This window comes from Myotis brandtii, unplaced genomic scaffold (genome assembly GCF_000412655.1).
Source record: "Myotis brandtii unplaced genomic scaffold, ASM41265v1 scaffold23, whole genome shotgun sequence".
NCBI lineage: Eukaryota > Metazoa > Chordata > Mammalia > Chiroptera > Vespertilionidae > Myotis > Myotis brandtii.
This window is the reverse complement of record NW_005358649.1, coordinates 178,512-202,230: the sequence shown is the minus strand read 5'-3', so window position 1 is coordinate 202,230 and position 23,719 is coordinate 178,512. Positions and strand designations below refer to the sequence as shown.

General features: G+C 41.9%; 1 protein-coding gene and 1 pseudogene across 5 annotated transcripts in view; one reads left to right on the top strand and one right to left on the bottom strand.

Annotated features, from left to right (window-relative positions):
• Positions 1-18,879, bottom strand: part of ADHFE1 (alcohol dehydrogenase, iron containing, 1) — a 29,655-nt gene extending 10,776 nt beyond the window's left edge. For 3 of the 5 annotated variants that reach the window (XR_001362151.1, XR_001362150.1, XM_014539793.1), the window contains exons 1-12: positions 18,842-18,879; positions 16,901-16,947; positions 15,602-15,655; positions 15,039-15,193; positions 14,702-14,898; positions 13,146-13,223; positions 11,309-11,414; positions 8,302-8,454; positions 6,426-6,524; positions 3,166-3,244; positions 2,905-3,001; positions 183-340 (exon numbers count right to left, since the gene is read on the bottom strand). Coding sequence is in view for 3 of the 5 variants with exons in the window: in XM_014539793.1 (XP_014395279.1) it covers positions 183-340; positions 2,905-3,001; positions 3,166-3,244; positions 6,426-6,524; positions 8,302-8,454; positions 11,309-11,414; positions 13,146-13,223; positions 14,702-14,898; positions 15,039-15,193; positions 15,602-15,655 (1,176 nt within the window). In the remaining 2 variants the exon portion in view is untranslated. Of the gene's footprint in view, positions 1-182; positions 341-2,904; positions 3,002-3,165; positions 3,245-6,425; positions 6,525-8,301; positions 8,455-11,308; positions 11,415-13,145; positions 13,224-14,701; positions 14,899-15,038; positions 15,194-15,601; positions 15,656-16,900; positions 16,948-18,719; positions 18,738-18,841 lie in introns of those variants that run through there. The other 2 variants (XM_014539794.1, XM_014539795.1) reach the window with 2 other exon arrangements.
• LOC106726131 lies at positions 8,461-11,291 on the top strand (annotated as a pseudogene).
• Positions 18,880-23,719: the final 4,840 nt, after the last annotated feature.

Genomic DNA, 23,719 nt, shown 5'->3' with positions numbered 1-23,719 from the left:
AAAGGTGAGGGAGCCTTGGCCCCATCCCCGGGGGGGTGGGGTGTGAGAGCCGCCATCTGGTGGAGGAGACCTGGGAGCCGCTGGAGGACCCCTGAGTCTTTATCTCCCTCAATGTGCCCCAGGTGGGACCCTGTCTTTCCTGCAGCAGCTAGAAGGGAGTGAGGATGCTCTGCATCTCTTACCTGGGGCAGTGTTCCTTTCACTAATGCGGGGATGTCAGCCTTGGAGTAGCCAATGGCAGCTAGGCCATCATCCACATCCAGATCGAGTAGGAGTTTCCGGAGTGCGTCTGCCAAAATGGGCCCAGCATCTGCCATCCTGGCAGTGCGGGTGTCGGCTCCTGCAAGACACAAAGCACTGACTGTAGACAGAGAGGAGGAAGTTGGCCCTGGGTGCAATTCAGTCACACGATAGGTGATATATAACCTACGGCTGGCTCCCTGACACGGAGGACAAGGGCACCAATGTGCCTCCGCATGGAGGCCGGCCCAGCGCGCAGCCCCACAGAAGACTGATGGGCCAGGCCAGTGCGGAGGAGTCCATTGGGGCGGCTAACCGGGCTCTCACCTTTCCAACGGGCTCCTCGCCCCGTGTGGGGAGGGAAGACAAGGAACAGAGCCAAGAAAAGAGGCCCAGGAAGAAGACCGAGAAAGAAGGCTGGTGTTTGAATGAAGAAGAAGGAGCATTTGTGGCAGAAAACACAGCTTATGTAACTTTCAAGGCCTGGAATTTGCTGACATCTAGAGGTATTACATGTTCAATGTCTTTTCTCACAGCAACCTTTAGGGAAGAGACAAACCCTTTGCAAAAACACTTGGTGAGACAAGGATCTATGTAAGTACAAAAACGCCAACACTGACTGCCAGAAAGGAAGAAGATGACAAAAGTGGATTATGTGTGGCCAGGGAAGGAAAGTATTTCCTCTCTATAGCTATAGAAAGTTTTTATTTTGGACTCTGTTACCAATGGGCAAAGCAGGTTCCTCTACATATTGCAGAACTAGTCAGACAGAACCAAGAACATGAAGACTCTCAGCAAACAGTTTTTAACATGTAGATGGTGATAGCACTGGTGGAGGGGGAAGAAGGTTGACAAGCGTTGGAGATGTAAGAGGGCAGAACTTGGACATAATGAATAATTAATACACAAAACTATAGAGACATCAGTCTGGAAGAGCCAAGGGGTTCTGCCCTTAGGAAGGGTGGTGGTGAAAGCTCCCAGTTGAAGGAACCTGATCCCCAAACCTTAGCACCCCTGACTCTATCTATTCCAGGTGAACACAGTCACTGCCTGGAAGTGAAGCACTTTACAAATGGAATGTAGCCTTAGTTATTACCCAGGATGCCTCAAGCTGTCGTCCAAGTCCACTTTCTCGGTATTGCTCAAAAGGAGACTGGAATGTATGTTTCACCTCCATACTGAAGCACATTATTAAACCAATCTTAACCTCTCTCTCCTAGGACAATGAGAACTGGTTTAGTAATCCTGGAGAAGGATAAGTAGAACCAGATACGGGGCTGGTTGGTGGAGCAGCTGGGCAGGAAGGTAAACCTTGCCTGACAAGACCAGTGTATATTACACAGCAGCAGCTAAAATATGGAGTAGGTGGAGAGGCAACATACGATACGAGGTTTATGAGATCTTTATTTTCTTGGGATTGCTGCCATAAAACACACCACCAAAACCTCCGGGTTTTTCTATGAAGTGTTTTAGAAAAAAAGAGAGGGTAGGAAAGTGAATACATTGGTATAAAACTAAGAAAACCTGAGATTACTTAGGGAATCAAAATATTAATGGCCACGTAGAGAATAATATTAATCAAAATTTCCGATGCAACAAGAAAAAAAACTGGTGGGTTCTCCCGGCCTGGGTTTTGTCTAACAGAGGAATCGCTTTCTCAGTAATTTTGGTGGTTGCCTGGAATGTTAGCTGTAAGTTCTCTAAGATTTTCCCATTTATCATCCATGTACTATGTGGGATCCTGTCTGTTTACACTGTTTGCATATTTCCAAAGGCATCTAAGTCCCAACAAATGGCTGAACAACATCCCTAGTCCCAAAGGGAAAAGGAACACGAGATCCTTGGTAAAGGTGGCATCACATTTCCGACAGCACATGCTGGAAAACCAAGCCCTGGACTTCTTTCCTGAACATGCCGGAAGCACAAATGTCAGAGTGAGAGAGGAGTGAGAGTGAAGAGGCCCCGCGGAAGGATGTCTGTGGTCATTCCCACCTTCTTGGAATAATCTCTCCAACGGCTGGTGCTAGAGGAGTATAATGAAGTTTTCTTTTAGACTTTTCCTTCCTACCCTAAACACAAGTAGGGGAATAAGATGTTTGGACAGTTAATCAAATACTCAAGTGTACTTAAAAGACCTTTTTGTCTTAGAAAAATACCAAAATTTTACTAAACTAAGCTATCCTGAATATAATTTTATTTCTTGTAAGATTCAAAAGGCACTGCTGGAAATTTATTACAGACATTACTTATTCTACAGAGCAGCAAAAATATTCGCCTTTGGGGATCTTTTTATACAGTTTCTAGTTGTTTAGACTCTCTATAATTGGGAATTAGATTCATTTTATTACCTATTAAACACACCAAAATCATTTACCACATTTGTAGTATGTAAAGACTTTCACTTTCATTGGGGATGAAAACTGGAAATATGATTACTCCAAACTTAACATAAGCAATATTTGGTTCCATTTCACTGTTACCAGAATATTAGAACATACAATTATAAAATTTTAGCACTAAATTGTGCAGGTCAGTGACAAGTTATTACTAAACTACCTCAAAGCAACATTTTTTTAGTATTATCCTTTATGGTTTATCTTCGGAATCAAACCTAGGAAGTGCTCCACTTATGTGGGTCACAGGATTACGAGTAATGATTCATACCCAATATTTCTGCCGTCTCCAGGTGCCGCTCAGGGAACATCTGGGCTGTGAAAGTGAACACCGCTGGGGAGGTGAGCACCACAGAAAGGCCATGAGGCTGCGGAGAAACAAAACATGGTGACTGATGGGCAAAACTGGCCGCCAACTGCTTGTTCTAGATATTAAATTACCCTGTACTCTGAGCAATCAAGAATTGACAAATACATTTATAGCAATTGCAAGGAATATAAGACTTAATTAAAAAATGTATTATGATTTTACCACCAATGGGTGATCCACATTATACTCCTTTGCTTTATATGTCTTCACTAAGCCTGAAATCGGGTAAGACATTCCATGGCTAGAAAAGAAAGGAAGCCTTTATGTTGACATAAAGATACCAGAAATTCAAGATAATAGAAAGATACTCACTCTTATGGGAGAGCTCTTCACAGTCTCTAGACAATACCTTTATCTCACAAAGTTATCCACTTTGTTTTCTTTGCTATATAAAAATACTGGTATGCACTCGCTATTTGGTGTTATTCACATTAAAACCTCTGAACTATTCAAATTCAAATGCTCATAAAATTGTATACCATTAAACCTGTTAATACAGAAGATTCTCCCCAAATACATTGGTTAACCTCATAATCTTGAAGAAATTGAGAATTCACTTTGAAGTTTCTTTAATACATTTCAGGGCATGCGTTTTTTATCTTGCTCTGCAATATTTTGGCAGTGTGTTTCTGCACAAGTTAACCATGTCAGTGGGAGATTTATAAACCAAGATGTGATACATTAGACATGCAAGTTTGACCCGTCAGTGATCTGTCCCACCAATGATCAATACATCCTTTAGAATGTTACATACTAATGGAGTTGAATCATAAATGATTATTCTAGTCTGAAAGACTTTCAAGAAACAGCACCATGATTTTTATTTATGGGAATATTTGGGGGGGGGGGGAGAATGGAAAAACTATTTATATCCTCTTGAGTTCTTAATGAACAAATAGATAATATTATGAAACAGCACCATGATTTTTATTTATGGGAATATTTGGGGGGGGGGGGAGAATGGAAAAACTATTTATATCCTCTTGAGTTCTTAATGAACAAATAGGATAATATTATAGTTTAATAGATGATTCAGGAGATATACATTGTTAGAAGTTAGTATCATTACAATTAATGTATTAAAAATAAAATATTTTGTGCCCTAACTGGTTTGGCTCAGTGGATAGAGCGTCGGCCTGCGGACTGAAAGGTCCCAGGTTCCATTCTGGTCAAGGGCATGTACATTGGTTGCGGGCACATCCCCAGTAGGAGGTGTGCAGGAGGCAGCTGATCGATGTTTCTCTCTCATCGATGTTTCTGGCTCTCTATCCCTCTCCCTTCCTCTCTGTAAAAAATCAATAAAATATATTTAAAAAAAATAAAATATTTTATAATAGTAAAATGGCCTGTAAGTCTATTAATATGGGTTATATTGGATGGCTTTGTGCATATTTACCAAAAAATTTACATTTCATAGAAAGATGAAATATTTGGTGAAGTGTATGATTATCTATCCAAAAAAAAGGGGGGTGGGCCCTAGCCTACCATCTTTCATGAGACAGATTGAAGGCTATGGGTCCTCTGAGTTGTTGGCTATTTTGGAATATGTTTTACATTTCTCAGGCTCCAAAGTATTCAGAAAATTATTTCCCAGTGTGCCTTCATGATGTGAAAGGGTTCATGTAGCTTTCAAAGATACCTTTCTAGTTATAGTCAATATTTTAGTTAATTTTTTATTTTAACAGTTGTATATGTTCTTTGTAAAAAATTAAAAGAATCCATAATTCTATTTCCTCGAGATAACCATTATAGAATATTTCCTTGTAGTCTTTTTATGCACATCTTTAATATATGATCATACTCTGCATTCAGTTTTAAACAATGCTTTTGTTACTTAATATTCTTTGTAAACATTTTCCCATATCATTTTGTATTCTTCTAAAACATTATTTTTAATAGCCTTATTTTATTCTTTGAGTACTGTACTTTGGTCAACCATTCCTAATCTGTTGGAAATTTAGGTTGCTTCCACATTTTTCAATTATAAATAACACTTCGGTGATTAGCCTTATAAGGAAATTCTTTGATCATATGGTATTTTTAAAGGCTACATTCTAGAAGTAAAATTAGTGGGACAAAAGGTAAACACATTTTTCAAACTTTGGGGAGATTTTGCTCACTTGCTTTTTAGAAAGGTAGTGACAATCTGTGCTCCTCTCAGCAGCAGAGTTTGGGGGAGACCATTTATTTTATTGTACTCTCCCTAACAAATTCTTTTTTTTAAAAAATATATACTTTATTGACTTTTTACAGAGAGGAAAGGAGAGGGATAGAGAGTTAGAAACATTGATGAGAGAGAAACATTGATCAGCTGCCTCCTGCACACCCCCGCACTGGGGATGTGCCCACAACCAAGGTACATGCCCTTGACCGGAATCGAACCTGGGACCCCTCAGTCTGCAGGCCAACGCTCTATCCACTGAGCCAAACCAGTCAGGGCTCCCTAAAAAATTCTTAATTCTCCATGTTCACTGGTGTTCAATTTGAAGGCAATATACCAGTAAAGTTCTGATCAAACAGATTAATTCTGGGCTATTGGCAAAGACTCTGATCTCTCTTTTTGTCAGAGATTAGAAGAAAAAATTCTGCATTTGAGGTTTTAAAAATCCCCCACAACACATGCAGAGTATGTGGAGAAATCAGAACCCTCATCCACTGCTGGTGGGAATGTAAAATGATGCAGCTGCTGTGAAAAACAGTTGGGAAGTTCCTCAAAATTTAAACAATTACCAGCAATTCCACTCCCAGGTATATATAATCAACAGAAATGAAAAATGTTCATAGCAGCATTATTCACAATAGCCAAAAAGTGGAAACAACCCAAATGTCCATCACTTGATGAATGAATAAATAAAATGTGAAAAAGCAACACAATGGAATGTTATTTGGCAATAACACGGAATGAAGTACTGATACATGCATGAATGAACCTTGGAAGCATTATGCTACGTTAAAGAAGCCAGACACAAAAGACCAGATATTATATGATCCTATTTGTATGAAATGCCCAGAATAGGCAAATCTATAAAAAGAAAGTAGATTAGTAGTTGCTTAAGACTGGGGATATAGGAGGATTGGCAGGTGAAGGCTAAGAGGTATAGAATTTCTTTTTTTGGGTGATAAAATGTCCTAAAACTGACTGTGGTAATGGTAACTGTGAATATACTAAAAACCACTGAACTGCACATTTAAAATAGGTGAATTATATAATGTGCGAATTATATCTCAAGAAATTGTTACCAAAAAAAAAAATCTGTGACCCAATAAATTACATTTGAATTAAGAAAACATTCCAGGACCCTAAGTTAAATATCTTCTTTCTATAACATATTTAAATATCACCACCTGTCCTAAGTTATAAACAGTTTAAAAATTTAAGAGCAGCAGCTTAGGTGAAGAAATAAAATCTCCAATTCGCTCACCACAGATGAACACCAGCATTTCCAAAGCCAATGCCAGCAAAAGCACTTGCCAAGTGCATACTGGACCTTGCTTCAAGATCATCGGGATTTCTGACAGCCCTGTGGATGATATAAATTCCTAACAATAACATATCAGCACTGGCATTTCCTACTGAATAAAGAGCCGCCTGAGGGAAAGAGCTGGAAAAAAAGAAATGGTACTTGGTAGGAAGAAAAATTAGGCAAGTTATTCACATGACATCTTGTCTTCTCAAGGAAAGCTGAGGGTAAACATATTTTCTCATCAATGGTTTCAGCAGAGGCATAATAAATACGCTGTCAGGCTGCTCATGTGATAAAAGTGCCAGGGGAGGCAGCGCACTGACCCTTGGATTGTGAGAGCTGCTCTAGCCAAGTGCCCTGAGACTCATTCTTCTTCTTCATTTGTCAATGACCTTGACTGCAGCTGTGAATGGGCTTAGAGTAAACACACACTCGGAGTGCACAGGGCCCAGACGGGTTCCCTGCAGTGAGTCCTTGTCGCCTGGGGCTACCTGCAGCCCGCCCAGCCATCTTTCTTCCTGTGACACTGCCCCGATTGGACCCACTGGAGACCTCTTTTGTTATCTGTAGAAACTGCACATGTTATTTAAATATTTGTTATTGTGGAAGTGGGATGTTATTGTAGGACAAGCTTTTGCTGGCTCTATTTGTCCCCGGTGCCACTTTGGAAAAGCAAATTCTCAAAGGCCCCTTTCAGATGCAGCTCACTGCTTGTCCTGGGGATGAAGCCTGAGACTGCCAAGCGAACCACTTCCCACTTGCTTTTTTTGCGATTTTTCCTGGAGTTAAGGGTTCCTGTTATGAAATAAGAGTGCCACAGCGTTTCCCCCGCTTTCATTTGAAATGGTTGGGCGTTTGAGTCTCCTTTCCAAAACCCAGTTGTTCGCTTTGTGTCCCCCGAATAACAAGGTAAAATAGTAAACGATGGCGCTTCAGCCTTTCCTCTGTCCGTTTTACTCCCTCACCTCCCACTGCTGCTCCTGCCTTCCGCTCCTGCCCAAACACACGGCTGACAGTTATCTGTATGCGCTTCTACCCAAATGCTTCTGTGCTTCCCGATAGTCCCTGGGCCTGAAATAGTTCTGTGTCCCTTCCCCGGCTCAGTCCCCTCTCCAGAGCAGCTTCCAGCTCAGGGCCAGAGGAGGCACCATGCTCACATCTAGGCCTAACCTGCTGTGTGCTTTCCCTCCCTTATGCAGAAGTACACAAGTGAGTCTGACTTTGCAGATGTCTTCATGTCTCCGAGATCAGCTTTCATCTCTAAGTATATATTTGCTCTCCCAGGAGCCTATTATGGCTATGTCATTCATAAATCTTTTATAACCTTTTAGGAAGCATTTTGTGTCTCCTGGGACAGACAACTCCACACATTTAATGCTTCTATTTAGCTCCTCCGAGTGTGCTCACTGGGCCGATTCCGTGTGCCTTTGCCCAGGGCCCCGGTGGGCACAGCCAACATCTGCCTCTGTGGTTCTCTTGTCTGGCATTGGTAGCCAAATCTCAAAGGACATTTCTCCTCATCCTAGCTTAGGTTTTGAGGCGTCAATGAATAAACCTTATAGCTGCATCTTTCATAAATTAGGGACTCCTATTTTACCCTTTTCAGACTGAAGGACCCAGTTTTCAGCTGTCTTCACATGTGCGCCCCTCCCCTTCTCCTTCCCCACCTCCAATTCCTCTCATCTTCCCAGAAGCTTTCTGAGGCTTCTCTACGTCCACTGACTGACCTTTTGGTGAACAGACTTAGGACATGTCAGGATCTGGCATGGTACATTTTACATAAGGGTGGAATGTGGTTTTTCTGTTCTATTTCTATTCCCTCTGGGTGGCATACCTCTTCAGATACTTAGCGACGATCCGCAGTGCGTGGACTGCCCAAATGTCACTGATTGGGTTGCTGCCCTGGTAGGCTGGCCGGGAGATGGGATTTGAAGGGCAGGGACTCCGCATGTGGTAGGGAAGGGCAGTGTAGGACTCCAGGGCATGGCTAACAAGAAATATTTAAAATACACAAATTGAAAACATGGTCTTCCTTCCCCCCTCCATTATGATTACAAACTGTCTTGGAAATGTACTCACTCCACTGTGGATATGCTATGTGGTACAGATAACCACAGTGCATTCCACTAGTCAGCCCCACAAAGTCCTAACAAGGGGAATTGCCTCTAAGGTTGAATTCATGGGTGTGTCCATCTTCAGAACTGGCCACTGGGCCCCAGGGGCAGATTCCTCAGGGGAGGTGTCCTCTTCCTTGGAAAATACTTAGAAGGGCAACTACCATCATTCTTTCTTCTGAACTCCCTCCCCCCCGCTTTTGATTGGCAGTGAAGTCTTTGGGCCTATGAGTTCTTCACTTAAAGGTGACTGCTTTGGTCCATTATAAATTTATTATGTAGCTTCCAGTTAGGGAGGGTAATCTTATTTCTAAGTTGTTAGGGGATGACTCTTCAAAGTACTGACAACTTTGACCAGGAAGGATTTGAACACAATTTTCTCCAGTTTTTTGGTAAGCAGCGTAATGTAGTGAAAAAAGCAGGCCATGGATTTGGAGACCTGGATTTGAATCCTTACTCTGTTGCCTCCTGCTTGTGTGAACTTCAATAGCTATTAATTGAGTACCTATGGAGTGACAGTTTGTTTGCAAGGGGCAGGGACAGATAAGTGAGTAAGATGGTTCTGCCCTCACCAAGCTCACACTGCACTGAGGGAGACAGGCATGTGAAGAGAGGGGTGTGTCAGAAGCAATGTACAGGCCCCCCAGTGGGGGAGAGCAAAGGACAAAGTGGTCAGTTGTACTTGAGGAGAGGGAAGGTGAGGGTCAGAAAAGGTTCCATCAGGGAGAGAATGCTCCAGTGGAATTGAAAGATGAGTTATCCAAACAGATAAAGAGCAGAGCATTGGGAACATTCCAGGGCCAAAGGAATTTGGACATTGGATAGCAGGGGTTGAAAGACTTGTAAGGTAGAGGTGTGTGTGTGTGTGTGTGTGTGTGTGTGTGTATTGATTCTGCAAGCTTGGTGAGGCCAGCATGGAAGACAGGAGGAAGGACTATGGGATGGAAACAGCCTGACTGATGATGAGACTACTGCAACCGTCCAGGCAAGAGCTGGGGTAGGCCTAAACCAAGGCAGGAGCAATGAGGCCTGAGAAGAGGGAGCAGATCTAAGAGAGATTCTGCTGGCTGGTGTGGGCATTAGAGAAAGGAGATGTCCATACTGAGTCCTGCTGCTCACTACGTTAAGGGACTCAAGAAGAGAAGCCATGGGGCATGTTGTTGTTGGTGGTGGTGGTGGTGTGTGTGTGTGTGTGGGGGGCGCGGGCAGGGAGGGCTTATTGGAAATTAAAAGAATTATCAGATTTTATCAAATCTCCATTTAAAAACTATACCACTGAGGAAGAAAATGATACTGCCATGCTACAGATTTTAAAATATGTTCTGATTTAAGATGTTAGAATATGAAAAAAATGTGTGTGTGAAAATGGATGAAATAGGGTAATTTAGGACATGCTGAATGTGAAGTGCCCATGGGACCTCCATGAAGCCACTGGAATGAATGGCCTGGAGCTCAGAAGCGAGGTTTATGGTAGAAGCCACTGATTAGGAAGCCATCGCACACGGAGCTAAAGCCCAGGGAGCCTGCGGTAGACTATGCGTAAGTTACTAAACATCTCAAAGCGAGTTCTCACCTGGCACAGAGCTGTGGTGAAGTGATATGTATATAAAGTGCTGACACGGTGTGCACGGTCCAGCTCAGGGGATGTCAGCTCCCCTCCCTGCCTTCTTCCGTGTTGTGGCAGCCCTGGGCACTCCCTGGTTAGTGTAGCCACAAGGCATGCCAGCTCCGGCTGCTCCTTTTGCCATGTCCCTGTGGCCACAGCTGTGGCTGAGATGGTCCATCCTGAATGGCAGGTTTCTGGCTCACCCAGGGCCTCACTTATTCACTAACCTACTCACTAACAGTGTCCTTGTTTTCATCTAGGAAAGGGAATGATGACAGTTCAAGCTGGGGTTGCTGTGGCATGCTAATCAATGAATGCTTAGTCAGTAATTTCAGTAAGAAAACACTGCATTCTTTCCAGCTGGTGTCGAGCATGGGCATCTCTCAGAACCACTGGCACAAGCGCCGCAAGACCTGGGGCAAAAGAAAGCCCTACCACAAGAACTGAAAACATGAGCTGGGATATCCTGCTGTCGACATTACGATTGGCCTTGCCATACACACCCAGTCTGTGTGCGGAGAGGCAACAAGAAGTAGGGAGCTTTGAGGCTGGACGTGAGCAACTTCTCCTGGGGTTCAGAGTATTATATGCACAAAACAAGGATTATTGATGTTGTCTAGAATGCATCCAACAATGAACTGGTCTGCACCAAGACCCTCTTAAAGAACTGTATCCTGCTCATTGATAGCACATGGTACCCACGGTGGTATGAGTCCCATTAGGCACTGCCTCTGGGCTGCAAGAAGGGGGTCAAGTAGACTCTGAGGAGGAAGAGATTTTAAACAAAAAGCGATCAAGGAAAATTCAGAAGAAATATGATGAAAGGGAAAAGAATGCTACAATCAGCAGTCTTCCAGAGGAGCAATTCCGAGAGGGCAAGCTTCTTGCATGCATCACTCCAAGACCAGACTTGGCTGAGGAGATGGTTATGAATTAGAGGGCAAGGACCTGGAGTTCTAGCTGAGGAAAATCAAGGCCCAAAAAGGCAAATAAGTCCCCTTCCTATCTTAGCTCATGAAATAAAGGTGCTTATTGTTCTTTAAAAAAAAAAAGAAAGAAAAAAAGAAAACAAAATACTGTCCATAGACCCAGGTACCGAAAATGCCCCTCCAGGTACCTACCAAAGCACATCGAAGCCACTGTTGGCGACCACCCGGTCAGGCATGTGCAGGGTGTGCAGAGGGTCAATCAGTCCCAGCGTGGGTTTGATGGCTCGGGAACCAATGCCTAGGACAGGGATTTTCAATGGAGGCAATAGGCATGGACTTCATTTAAAAACATTAAATAAAGTGAGGATAACAAATTATCCTAAAATATAAAAATTATGAGATAAGAGTCATCCTCATGTAGAGAGGCTGCAAGGAGCAGTGGAGAGAGATATGGAGTCAGAAACCTGGGCTTTTCAGTGGAGAGGACGCTCCTTTCCGTTCACAGGAGCCAAGTATGTGTGTCTCTTCCCAAGGGCAGGTTGAGTGACATCACTGACTACGGTGGGAATATTTATACCACAGAAACTGGAGAGTGCTACAAACCAAGGCTTATTTAATTATTAAATGCCAGAGAGCGGGTTTACTAGCTCACTGCTGGTTTGGGTCTTTGCTCTGCAATTCACCCTGTGTCTTTGGGCAAGTCACTTCGTCTCCCTGAGTTCTCCATGAGATTAGACTATCCAATCACAGGGCCTCCATCCCTCATTGAGCTGTTGTAAGGATCACATTAGGTAACATCATGGAAAAGTCTTTCAAAAATTGTAAGGTGGAATTTCGGTGTTGGTAACTATTATTTCTTGATGTCAAAGGATAATGTACTTTAATTTAAAAAAGAGAAGTTACTATAAATATGTGGTTGAATGTCAATTTATTCTGCTGCAAAGTCCTGAAAGAAGGATACTGAGCCAGACTCAAGTAGAGGGACATTTTTACCACCTCAGCTGAGAGTCAGAGAAGAAGATAGGCTAAAAAGGACAAAGGAAATGAAAAGCAGAACAGTGGTGATTTGGGAATGGGGCTGGAGGGGTTGATATAGGGTGATGTTTTATATCTTGATTGGGGTAGGTAGTAGTTACATGGGTGCCTATATTTGCCAAAATTCATCAAACCATGCTCTTAAAATGTATGCATTTTATTATATAAAAATTATAAAAGTCCTGAAAGAAGGATACTGAGCCAGACTCAAGTAGAGGGACATTTTTACCACCTCAGCTGAGAGTCAGAGAAGAAGATAGGCTAAAAAGGACAAAGGAAATGAAAAGCAGAACAGTGGTGATTTGGGAATGGGGCTGGAGGGGTTGATCTAGGGTGATGTTTTATATCTTGATTGGGGTAGGTAGTAGTTACATGGGTGCCTATATTTGTCAAAATCCATCAAACCAGGCTCGTAAAATGTATGCATTTTATTATATAAAAATTATACCTCACGCAAGCCAGTTTGGCTCAGTGGATATAGCATCATCCTGTGGACTAAAGGGTCCCAGGTTCGATTCCAGTCAAGGGCACATGCCCAGGTTGCAGGCTCAATCTCCAGTAGGGAGTGTGCAGAAAGCAGGCAATCAATGATTCTCATCATTGATGTTTCTATCTCTCTCTCTCCCTCTACCTTCCTCTCTGAGATCAATAAAAAGTATTTTTTTAAAATTATATCTCAATGAAATTAATTTAAAATGCAAAAAAGATGTCCAAGAAAGGGAACAACTCTTTATCATTGACATACAGCCACTAACTTGCGCAGAGAAATAGCCAATCAAGATTCATGGCATTTCAATATATTTTCTGGGCAATTCTCAAAAAGAAGTTCATTAGATTGTTTCATATTTTCACATATACTTAGAAAAAGAAAGAAAATGTGTACATGTATATACCGTTCCCTTAACTATATAGCTCCTTGATTGTTAAAGGATTAAGTAAAAGGGGCTAGTTTGAAAGGTAAAATAACTTAACAAGTTAAGAGCAAAGTTCTTACCAATTTTTACTTTCAAAGGCTCATAGTCAAAAATGGCAACTCCGGTAGTTTCACTCCCAGTTCCTGAAGTAGTTGGGACTTGAACAAAATAATATGAATATCAATAAAGCATCTACGTAAAGGTCAGTGGCGACATTTAATTCAGACTTAGGATATAAGGAACTAAGTTAGAAGGAAGCTTTGCTGCCCCCACTGCTTGTCTGGTGTGTGTATCTCTATTAACATGCATGTATACTTCACATGTATGTGTGTGCCTGCGTTAACATGCACGTACAATATGATGCCAGTGTCAGCATTAACATGCATGTTTAACGGTAAAATGTCCCTTCTGTATTAACATGCATGCATGTATAACATGTGTGTGCATTTTGAAGTGGATATGTGATATCTGTATCTGTGTTAACATGTATGGATGTTGTCCACATTTGTATTAACACCTTTGCAGGTTTAAAGTTTCTGTATGAACAGTGAGGAGCTCTGGGAACCTCAGGTTCCTCTAGTGCCAGAGCTTCAGCAGCTGCAGTTGGATATGCAAATGCAGGCTGCGGGGCATCTCTAGGAAGAAGACTTGTATTTGCCTCTCTGAAAGATGTCTTTATTCCCTCTTGGCAGCAAGCACAGTAATGCTCTGCCTTTGCTGGGCTTGCGGTTTTGTAGTTCTGTCAAGTTTCTAAACTTTACTAATCACCCTTCTGTGTGATGCTGACACAGTTTCACCAGAGGGTTCCATTTGCCAGACATCAATTATGCTGCTCCCTGCTGATTGCTCATTCCCATCAAAACAGCTCATCTGCCATCAACTCACTCCTAATCCATCACAAGATTCATGGTAAGGGCAGAAGAGGGGAGCAGAGAGAGAACAAGATTTTAAACTGATATTTCCAGTGACCAGTCGGTACATTTTAGCTATAAAACTTTAAACAGTAATATGCTAGCAGCTATAAAATGAGAGGGAAGAACAGTCAGAAAGATGCCAAGGCTGGTGTGACACAGACAAGCTCTGCTGATTTGGGTTTGTGTGTCTGTGCCCCGTGAGCAGATGTCTCCCAGAGCGATGTGGCCGTGCTGGCCACATGTCCCAGGGCAGAGACAGAGTCTCAGGTCAGCTGAAGAACCATTATGTGTAGGAAAGGGTTAAGTCAACACCAGAAAAATAATAGTGAATATTCCCCTTAAATTCCACAGTGGCTGGCAAAATGGGACAAAACAGAGAGGGGTTTAGAAGACAAAGCTGCCTATAGAGGGAGCTAATAATACATAAATGATGAACTGTCCCCTCTCTTTCACATAGTGACTTCACAGCTTAAACCTGCAAACTTTCCTACCACTGACCCAATTGTCTATATTAGTGCATAATGAAGATCAGAATTTTAAACATAAATGAATTGCTCTCTGTTTTGATTGCTAAACAAGGTAGCACACTGAAATGAAGAAATCAGAAAGTTTTGGAAACACATACCCTAAAATTCCTGGCTCGAATATTTCCTAAGGCCTTTTGCCAATTGCAAACCCAAACAAACAAACAAACAAACAAACAAACAAACGACAGTCTTTACCTGCAATCAGAGGCTTAAGAGGCACAGACACAGGCTTTCCCTTCCCAATGGGGGCACTGACATAATCTAGGAAATCAGAGTGAGGGCTGGATGCATACAGATTAGCGGCTTTACAGGTGTCCATGGTGGAGCCACCACCCACAGCAACGTAGGCATCAAAAGCTCCCTTTTTGGCAAACTCAATAGCTTCCATGAAGCTGTAAGAAAGAAAAACAGAAGCCATTATGTCATATTTTTCAAACATAAACTGACATGCCACTAAGTAACTCTTGGGGCAAATTTTAAACAACAGTGGTATGTGTTGGCTTCCACTTAAAAAACAACAATGAAAAGGTACCTTCTATCGGTTGGTTCCACCCTCACATTATCATAAACCTTAAAGTTTATGCCATTCTTCACTAGAGAATCCATAACTATTCGTACAGGAGGGAGCTGGGAGAGGTTCTTGTCTGTCATCAAACAAACATTTTTAGCACCCATGTTCTGTAGGTCCTATAATAACAAAAATAATTTATAAGTTAGGTTTGATTACACTAGAAATATAACAGACACTCTGGCCAACTTAATATTAAACATTTTTATTTTAAATATATTTTTATTGATTTCAGAGAGGAAGGGAGAGGAAGAGAGATAGAAACATCAATGATGAGAGAGAATTATTGACTGGCTGCGTCCTGCACGGTCCCTACTGGGGATGGAGCCTGAAACCTGGGCATGTGCTCTGACCAGGAATTGAACCCATGACCTCTTGGTTCATAGGTCGACATTCAACCTCTGAGCCACACTGGTCAGGAAATATTAAACACTTTAAAGAACAAAGGCCTCATCTCTTGTGCATTTTCACTTGTTTTAGAAGATATGTAACCTTTACAGTAGACTCTAGAAATCTTAAATACTTGCCATTCCCACTTCCTTTGTAACTCCTGCTCCATATCTAATATTTGAAACAGCCATCTGAAAAAAAAAAAAAGATTTGGGGGATGGGTTGGAGATTGGCCATTTCATTTCTAAAAGCCGGAAATGGCTCCTCATTGCCTATAAAGTATATATTCTTTATATATACGTCCAAGTCACCCCATCTGGCCTCAGACTCATCATACTTCTTTAAGCAAGCCTTGGCACTAGTCACACTGGAATTACTTATATTTTCCCAAACATCTCATGAACTCTCAATTGTTGCCTGCCTTTCCTTGCTCTACAAATAAGTTACCTCTCAAATTTCTTCTTATTTTCCAATTTAAATGCTGATTCCTCACGTATTTTTTCATCCCATACATTCATCCATCCAACCATTCATCTATCCAACTTCTTTTGCATGCACGTATCTATCCATCCATACACCCACCCAGTCTTCCACCCACTCAATGCTACTAAGTGCCTGCTATACGCCAGGCATAGTGCTAGGCTCTGATTATACAATTAGGAACAAGAAAAATAGCTTCCTAATGTTTACAGCTAAGAGAAGAACTTTTATACTGATTGGATGATGGGTCACTATTGGCCCAAAGACATGTTTTGTTTGATCCACATTATGTTTAGATTTCTTCTGTTTTGAATTGTCTCATAACTCTTAAAAATCAGGGTAAAAATGTCCAGTGTGACTGTCTGATCTCTCTTGAATAACTTCCCAGGTGGCAGCAATGGGGTTGAGTGGAGGTTGTATCCTTCAGATGGGCCTGTGCTCCCAGAGAACTCAGCACTGTCCTCACCCAGCCTGCTCATGGACTGGTTAACCGTCAGGCCACTGGAGACATTTAATTTATGAGTACTGAACTAGGAGGAGACAGGGACTTAGACAAGTAATTCTGTAATTACAGTGTGATAAAAATTCATCAGAATTAATTGTTCCTTTATTCTTGTGTCAAAAGATTACATGGACCCCTTTGGGGATTATACTTACAAAGCTAAAGAAGATTTAACGTACAACATATGTAAAGCAGAAAGTTGCCTAGAACTGGAAAATTGTTCTATTTCAATGGCTGTACAGAAGACAGTATCTAGACATTATTCATGTTATCAGAAGATTTATAGTCCATTATTCTAACAAGGTACTTTTCTAAATAAGGCCAGATCAAATAGTGAGAATGAGGGACATTAATTAACAGCAGATTTAAAATGAGATAATAATGCATTAGCAAAATACTCTAGTATTTTTTTTTAGGTCACCCATAAAAGAAAGAATGGACTGATTACATTTACCTCAAAAGCATAATCTGTTGTTTTTCCAGAAGGTGAAAGCCCAGGAGCTAGAAATGTAAAACTTAGGATCAGAGTAGGCCTCAAAAACAAGGCAAAATATTATTTGATAGTAAATTGATATTCTAGCAGTGAACATAAGCATCTCCCCTGAAGCCTTAGCTAAAATATATTTTTCAGGTTTCATTGTTGCGTATAAAATTAAAATTAAAACCTGCATTTTAAGAGAATGTAATGCTAACTTGATGCTGATGGTGTGAAAATAAAGTAACTTAAAATATTTTATCCATTGAAATGAAAATATACTTTTGAAAACATAATGTGTAAAGTTCTTCTAGAAAAAAAATCTTCTATACTCTAGAGCTGGGTTATTGTTAGAGAGCAACTATTAGTAAATTCATTAATCAGAGTCTTGCTTACATTTCTTATAGCAACTGTGACCATTTGTTTCAATTAATATTTTTCCATGGAGGTTACTTATCACAGTAAGATATTTCTATTTCTCAAGCTTGTAAGTATAAAAATTTTAGTTTTCTTTGTGAAATTTAATAAAAATTTTTATAAACTGATACTCCTTTGCAACAGTTGTAGTTAGGGAAAAAATAATTTTCTGTCATAGTAAAACCAGAGGACCCCACTAAATGAACTTTACCCTTGTTTTTATCTGCTTATTTTTAATCACTCCTGGTTAGTCATAAGATTGAAAAAAAGAAAAGAGATTACAACTAGTTTCCTGAATGAAAAACCCAAAGTTCTTTGATCTCTATAGGTTTAAAAAAATAATCTATTACTCTGTGACTAAAGTTTAGGAAAACACATAAATTGGATCCTATTAAACAATGAAATGAACTTTCCCTAAACTACTAATTTTATTCACCCAAATAGGAAATTCCTGAATCTTTGTTGAAACCCAGTAAGAATGGGATACAACCAGCTGAAGACGAAATTCTGCACATGTTCACGAGGGCCCGAAGGGCTGGGCATGCTTTGTCTTGGTAGATGGCCATTAGTGAATGGGAGGTCCCTTGGCTTGTCCTGAAGGGTGAGTCACTCCACGGGCAGGCAAAGCACTTAGTTTCTGTATCTGTTCCACTCCCAATGGGCTTCTCTGGGGTTTCTGCTTAGGGTCCTGTTTGGTTGGGCCCCTTCCTTTTCATCCCTTGCGTAACTGTTTAGATTTGACCTTTTCTTCTAAGAGGTGAAATCAGTGTTTGTGTCAATAATTCATGTGACATTCTGAGGACACGCAGAAGCTACAATGAGCTTCCTGCTGCTCCGTAGACAATGGAGTTGGTAAGGATTAAGACGTTTGTGGGAATTGAAAACTTTGGTCATTATTTTTAATTATTAAGAAATAGAATGCTATTTTAAAAATTAATATATACAAGGTTTTCCCTTCTAGGAAGCACCTTGGTCTTTAGCCCCTTTCTTTTTTTGAGATGTATAAGAAACTTCCAAAGATTTCATCGTAATGAATTCTGTTTGATGCATTCAGACAATCTTAAGATCCTATCTGTGGCATCCTTTTTAGCTTTGGCAAATAATTCCATTTAAAACAGAAATACATTAAAAATAGCATTAAATATTTATGTATATATGTATAAGTATGTGCCAAACACATACTCTGTAGCATACATTCAGCTAACCTCATATAATTAGAACTACATATTGCCAATTTCAAGTGAAAAGGCAGTCATTTTCATCAATTTCCTTCTTATATCCTTTGATTTTCTTGCTTTACCCTTTGACCAAATGTATTGGAGTGCCAACTGTGGAAATGGAAAGTGTGGTTAGTATAAAAACACAAAATATATATTATTACCTTGAGAGTAAGTATGAGAATGAGCCTTTGATTTTCTTGCTTTACCCTTTGACCAAATGTATCGGAGTGCCAACTGTGGAAATGGAAAGTGTAGTTTAAAAACACAAAATATATATTATTACCTTGGGAGTAAGTATGAGAATGACTTGGACACTGACATCTAGGGAAAAGAAAGGAAAAAGAAAAACATGTAAAGTATAACTAGAAAACCAAAAGTAAGAAGTCTTAAAGTAATTTATTCTGCAGCCTTAGTGTTAAAATGCTAGCAAAGTAGTAGCTATTGGCAAACACTGTACATAGAAAAAAAAAATAGACATCACCCTGGACAAAAAGTGGACTCAGAGTCTTTCCAGTGTTGTAAGCTCGTTCTTTCTTAATAAATCCCTGCAGGAGCCGAGATGAGCACTCTGGGACACAAGTTAGTTAAAAATGGGGTCTCTGGTCTGGGTGAGGTCTCAGCTCTTACTAGGTTAGGAACTTTAACCAAATTGACCCAGGGTAACTACTTGGGCATCTCATTCCCCCTTTCTCTGTGTTTCCCCATTGTCCTCAAGGTGTTTAATTTTTCTTCAAAAAGGTTCTGGGCCTGTTTCCCTGGCCTCCTTGGGGACCACCTCATGCCTCCATCCTTTCTCTGAGACCACTGCCCAGGCTCCCTGTGCTTGTCCACTCTTGCGCTCACACCTGGCCCTCTACCCTTGCCTTCTGTATCCCTTCCCTGTCCTAGTCACCTCCTAGTTCTTGGGCAGTCCCTTCTCTGGCTTTCTTTGGTCCTGCTTTCTGTGTTTGAGTGTTGTTGAGAAAGGGTTTTATTTCTATTTATTGTCCAGGGGGCCTTGTCATAGTGGGGTCCCTTTAGATAAGTGAGTGTATGACCTCCCCCACCCCCCATTCAAACATCTGAGGGGAAAGAAGGAGAAAGAAAGAAAAGGATTGAACTCAGTGATAGTCAAGATCTCAAAAACAGAATTGCAGTAAAAAACTACATGGGAGGCGAGTGTGCGCGCTACCATGGATCAAGGCTGCCATCTGGTGGGCACCACTGAGCACACCAAGTGCTATGGGGTTTCCTAGAGCAAGCATGTCAAACTCAAAGGCTAACACAGGCCAAATAAACAAGGTTTATGTTTATGTGGACCGCAAAAAACCAAAAGCTTCAATTTTTATAGAAACATAGTTTTATTTCGAAAAGTATAGTGTATAAAAAAAAGTAATAAACAAGGTTTAAGTTTATGTGGACCGCAAAAAACCAAAAACTTCAATTTTCATAGAAACGTAGTTTTATTTCGAAAAGTATAGTATAAAAAGAAGAGAACAAGAGCAATAATAAAATTAATGTTTTCTTCCTGACACTTGGCATCTCTTCTCTGCTACTCTCTTTCCTACTTCGGGGGAAATCTTGTTCGCAGTGATTACTTTCAAAACTGACCCACGGTGAATGTCAGTAATTCTGGATCTGACAGGAAACTTATTTCCTTTCAGAATTGTAAATAACTGCTCACACCGTTATATTGGCTGGGCCGCAAAAATATTCCTTGTGGGCCAAATGTGGCCCATGGGCCGGGAGTTTGACATGCTTGTCCTACAGCAGCGGTTCTCAACCTGTGGGTCGCGACCCCTTTGGCAGTCGAACAACCCTTTCACAGGGGTCGCCTGAGACCATCCTGCATATCAGATATTTACATTACGATTCATAACAGTAGCAACATTACAGTTATGAAGTAGCAACGAAAATAATTTTATGGTTGGGTCACAATATGAGGAACTGTATTTAAAGGGCCAGAAGGTTGAGAACCACTGTCCTAGAGCATCCCAGCTGGTCTGATCCAGCCGCAGACTCCTGCAGGAGAAATGAAAGCAGGCATGGCCAATGTGAGCTTTATGCCCTCCAAGAAAAGAGAGGCAAAGGGAAGAAAAAAATCAAACTCAAAGCTTTCTAATGCCCAGGATCATGGGAGCACATGGTTTCTCCCCCCCACCTTTTCTTTTTATTTTATATTTTTCAGTTCAGAGGCTACCTCAATCCATCATTTCTACTCCGTATTTGTGCTTTGAATTCCATCTCCTCTTGCTTTCTGGGGACCACCATCTGTCCAATATTTCCTAGTCCTTCCCCTCACTCGATCCTTGTCATATCATGTTTGAGTTTCATGCTTAGAACTCAACCCCCTTGGCTTGCTCATTCTCTGGTTCTCTGCTCCTGACCTACATCTGCTGGCACCATTTCCTTGCCTTGCACCCTGAAATCTGGCTGCTGTCTTCGTAAGACCAAGCTTTCCTGTTGCATCCTCACTTCTCTGACCTCATCCTAGCACCCTGCTCTCATAGCACTGAACACTGTGGGCCACCCTTCCCTAGGTGGCTGAAATGCTCTTCTTGGCTTCCAGACTCACCTCTAATTATTCTGCCCCTGGCTTCTTGTCCACTCTGCCCATTGCTTAAAGTTTGGCTTCTATGCAGGACTCACCCCTCACCTTGTATAGCCAACCATGCATCAAGGCCCCAAGTATTTCTCTAGCCAAATCCATCCACTGCTTTGGGGCCCTCTGCCACTCTCTGGTTCTAGTGTCATCTCTCATCTGGATTTACTATGACGTTCCTAACAGGCTTCTCTTCACTCGCTCTACCTATACTACACTGTGGTCAGGGGCATATTTCCAAGGATGTTACTCCCTTCGAAGGCTCGTCACGGCTCTTAGGATAAAGTTCAGATGTGGCCCTACCTCACTGGTCCTGCTAACCTTAACCTCTCTCGCCTGGCCCCTCATCACCCTCCATCTTTGGGGTTGAGCTCTCAAAAAATTAACTTGGTTCTTTTCCTTTAATCAGCCACACACTCTCTCTCTCGTCTCCAGAACTCTCTCCGTTATTTCCTCTGCCTGGAACTTACTTTCCCCCCTCTTCTGGGTAACTAGTGTTTCTCAGGTCAATTCGGAACTTACTTTCCCCCCTCTTCTGGGTAACTAGTGTTCTTTCTCAGGTCAATTTAGATGTCAATTTCCCTGGGCAGAGGCCTCCTGGTAGACACCCTCTCTCTGTGATCCCTGGTACTGCACCTCCCTTCCCATTAAAACTGTTACCACACTGTGTTGTTGGTACCCTTTTCCTGGTGGCATTTGCCTTGAGAAGGTAAATTTTGTGATAACAAGGCAAGAGCTACCCTTTTTCATAACTTTATTTGCAGTGGCTCGCATAGTGCCCTTTTCTCCTATGCTTACAGTTTGCCAAGGCCTTGCTTCCCCAGTCAAGGATGAATTCTCAAGTTGCTCCTGAACTCCAGAAAAATATATTCAAGTCCCTGCTGGGGGTCTTCATCTGGACGTACCAGAGGCATGTCCAACTCAAAATGCCCAAGTCTTAGGTCATCATCTTCCTCCCAAAGCAAACCCTCTTCCAGGACCTATCTTGGTAAATGGCCCCACTGCTTACCTGATGCCCCAGCCAGAAACCTCAATTTCTTCCTTGTTTCACTAAAAATAAACAAAATCTTGCTGATTCTAACCAACTCCTCAGTATTTCTCATATCTACCCCTTGCACCAGCTGCCTTCCCTGGGTGTCTGAAGCCATCACCTTTCAGCTGGAGCACTACGATTACCTCTAGTGTTTCTTCCCCACTCTGCACTGCCGCCCGAAAGCTCTCACACAATTCTAATTATGCCACACTCCTTTGCAATGCAACCACTCTACCTACATGTTCTACATGACACTGGTTCCAAGGAATGGTGTTGCTTGATAAAAAGTTCTATGCTGACACAGGTTTAGAATCAAGAGTTTAAATACAGCTACCCCCCACCCCCCCTTTGCAGGACTTCTCAGAGCCCTTTCATGTGCAGACATGCATCCGGACTCTACAAGAGAGCTATGCAGCAGTGAGCAGTTTCCCAAATCTATGTGGCCATGTACTTCTTTTTTCGTGGAGCATTTCAAGGTGTAGCTTCACAGTGAGAATTATTGTTTCCTTAACTTTCTATTATCCACATGACACAATTCAAACGCCTTAGCAGAGGATGCGAACAAGGACTGTGAAGCCAGAATATGTGAGCTCATATTATGGCTGTGCCATTTACTTAGCTGTGTGACACTGCACAAACTCTTTTTCTCCATGCCTTTATTTCTTTACCTGTAATATGAGGATATAATACAGTATTGCATAGGGTTGGTGTAAGGATTAGAGTTACTAGTAATAATATGTGTAAAATGTGCAGGACAGTGCCTGGCACGTGGTAAGTGCCCAATAAATTCTATTTTCTATTCGTGGTCTTTTAGCATCTGTCTTCTCCATCCTTACTTCCTCCTATGAAGGGAGGTCTAGATTTTCTACATTTCTTGTCTCTGGCGCTGCTCTCCTTTTTCCTGAAATTCCTCTTTAGTCCCCCTCCCTCCTTATTTATCTCCACCTCTTTGCTTTAAAATTTCCATGTTTTCCTTGGCCCACTATTGCACTTGCACATTCAACAAGTATTTTACCAGGTGGCTGCTATGTACCGGACATTTCCTTAATGGAGAGAGAGTCAGGCATGTCATAGCATTTAATGTACTGACATCAAGTCCATCTTTACCTTCTATACCCTACCGGCTGCATTCCGCACAGGCCCCTTTTACAAACCTTGTCCCTGCATCCAATATCCTACTAGACTTTAGACTGCTCCAGAATCTTCCATCTTTGTGTCCCCAGCTCCTAGAACAACTTTTGGCACATCACATGCACCCAGTATAAATGTATTGACTGGATACAAGCATTTGTCTCGGTCACTGTGCCTTGCCCTCCACTGCCTGGCACGACGTGGGACCAGGCGCTGTTGTCTCTGGGTCTTAGTTTCCTGAACGGCACACAGAACAGGGTAAAACCCGCCTCCCAGCGCAGGGTTCGGACGCGGGGCACAATCTGACTGCGCAGTCCCACCCGGCGCACCGTGGGTGCGCCCTGCGGAAGCCCCTTCCCCGGCTCCTGAAAGTGACCCGAGGACGAATGCGCAGGGCGGGGCGGATCACACCCAGG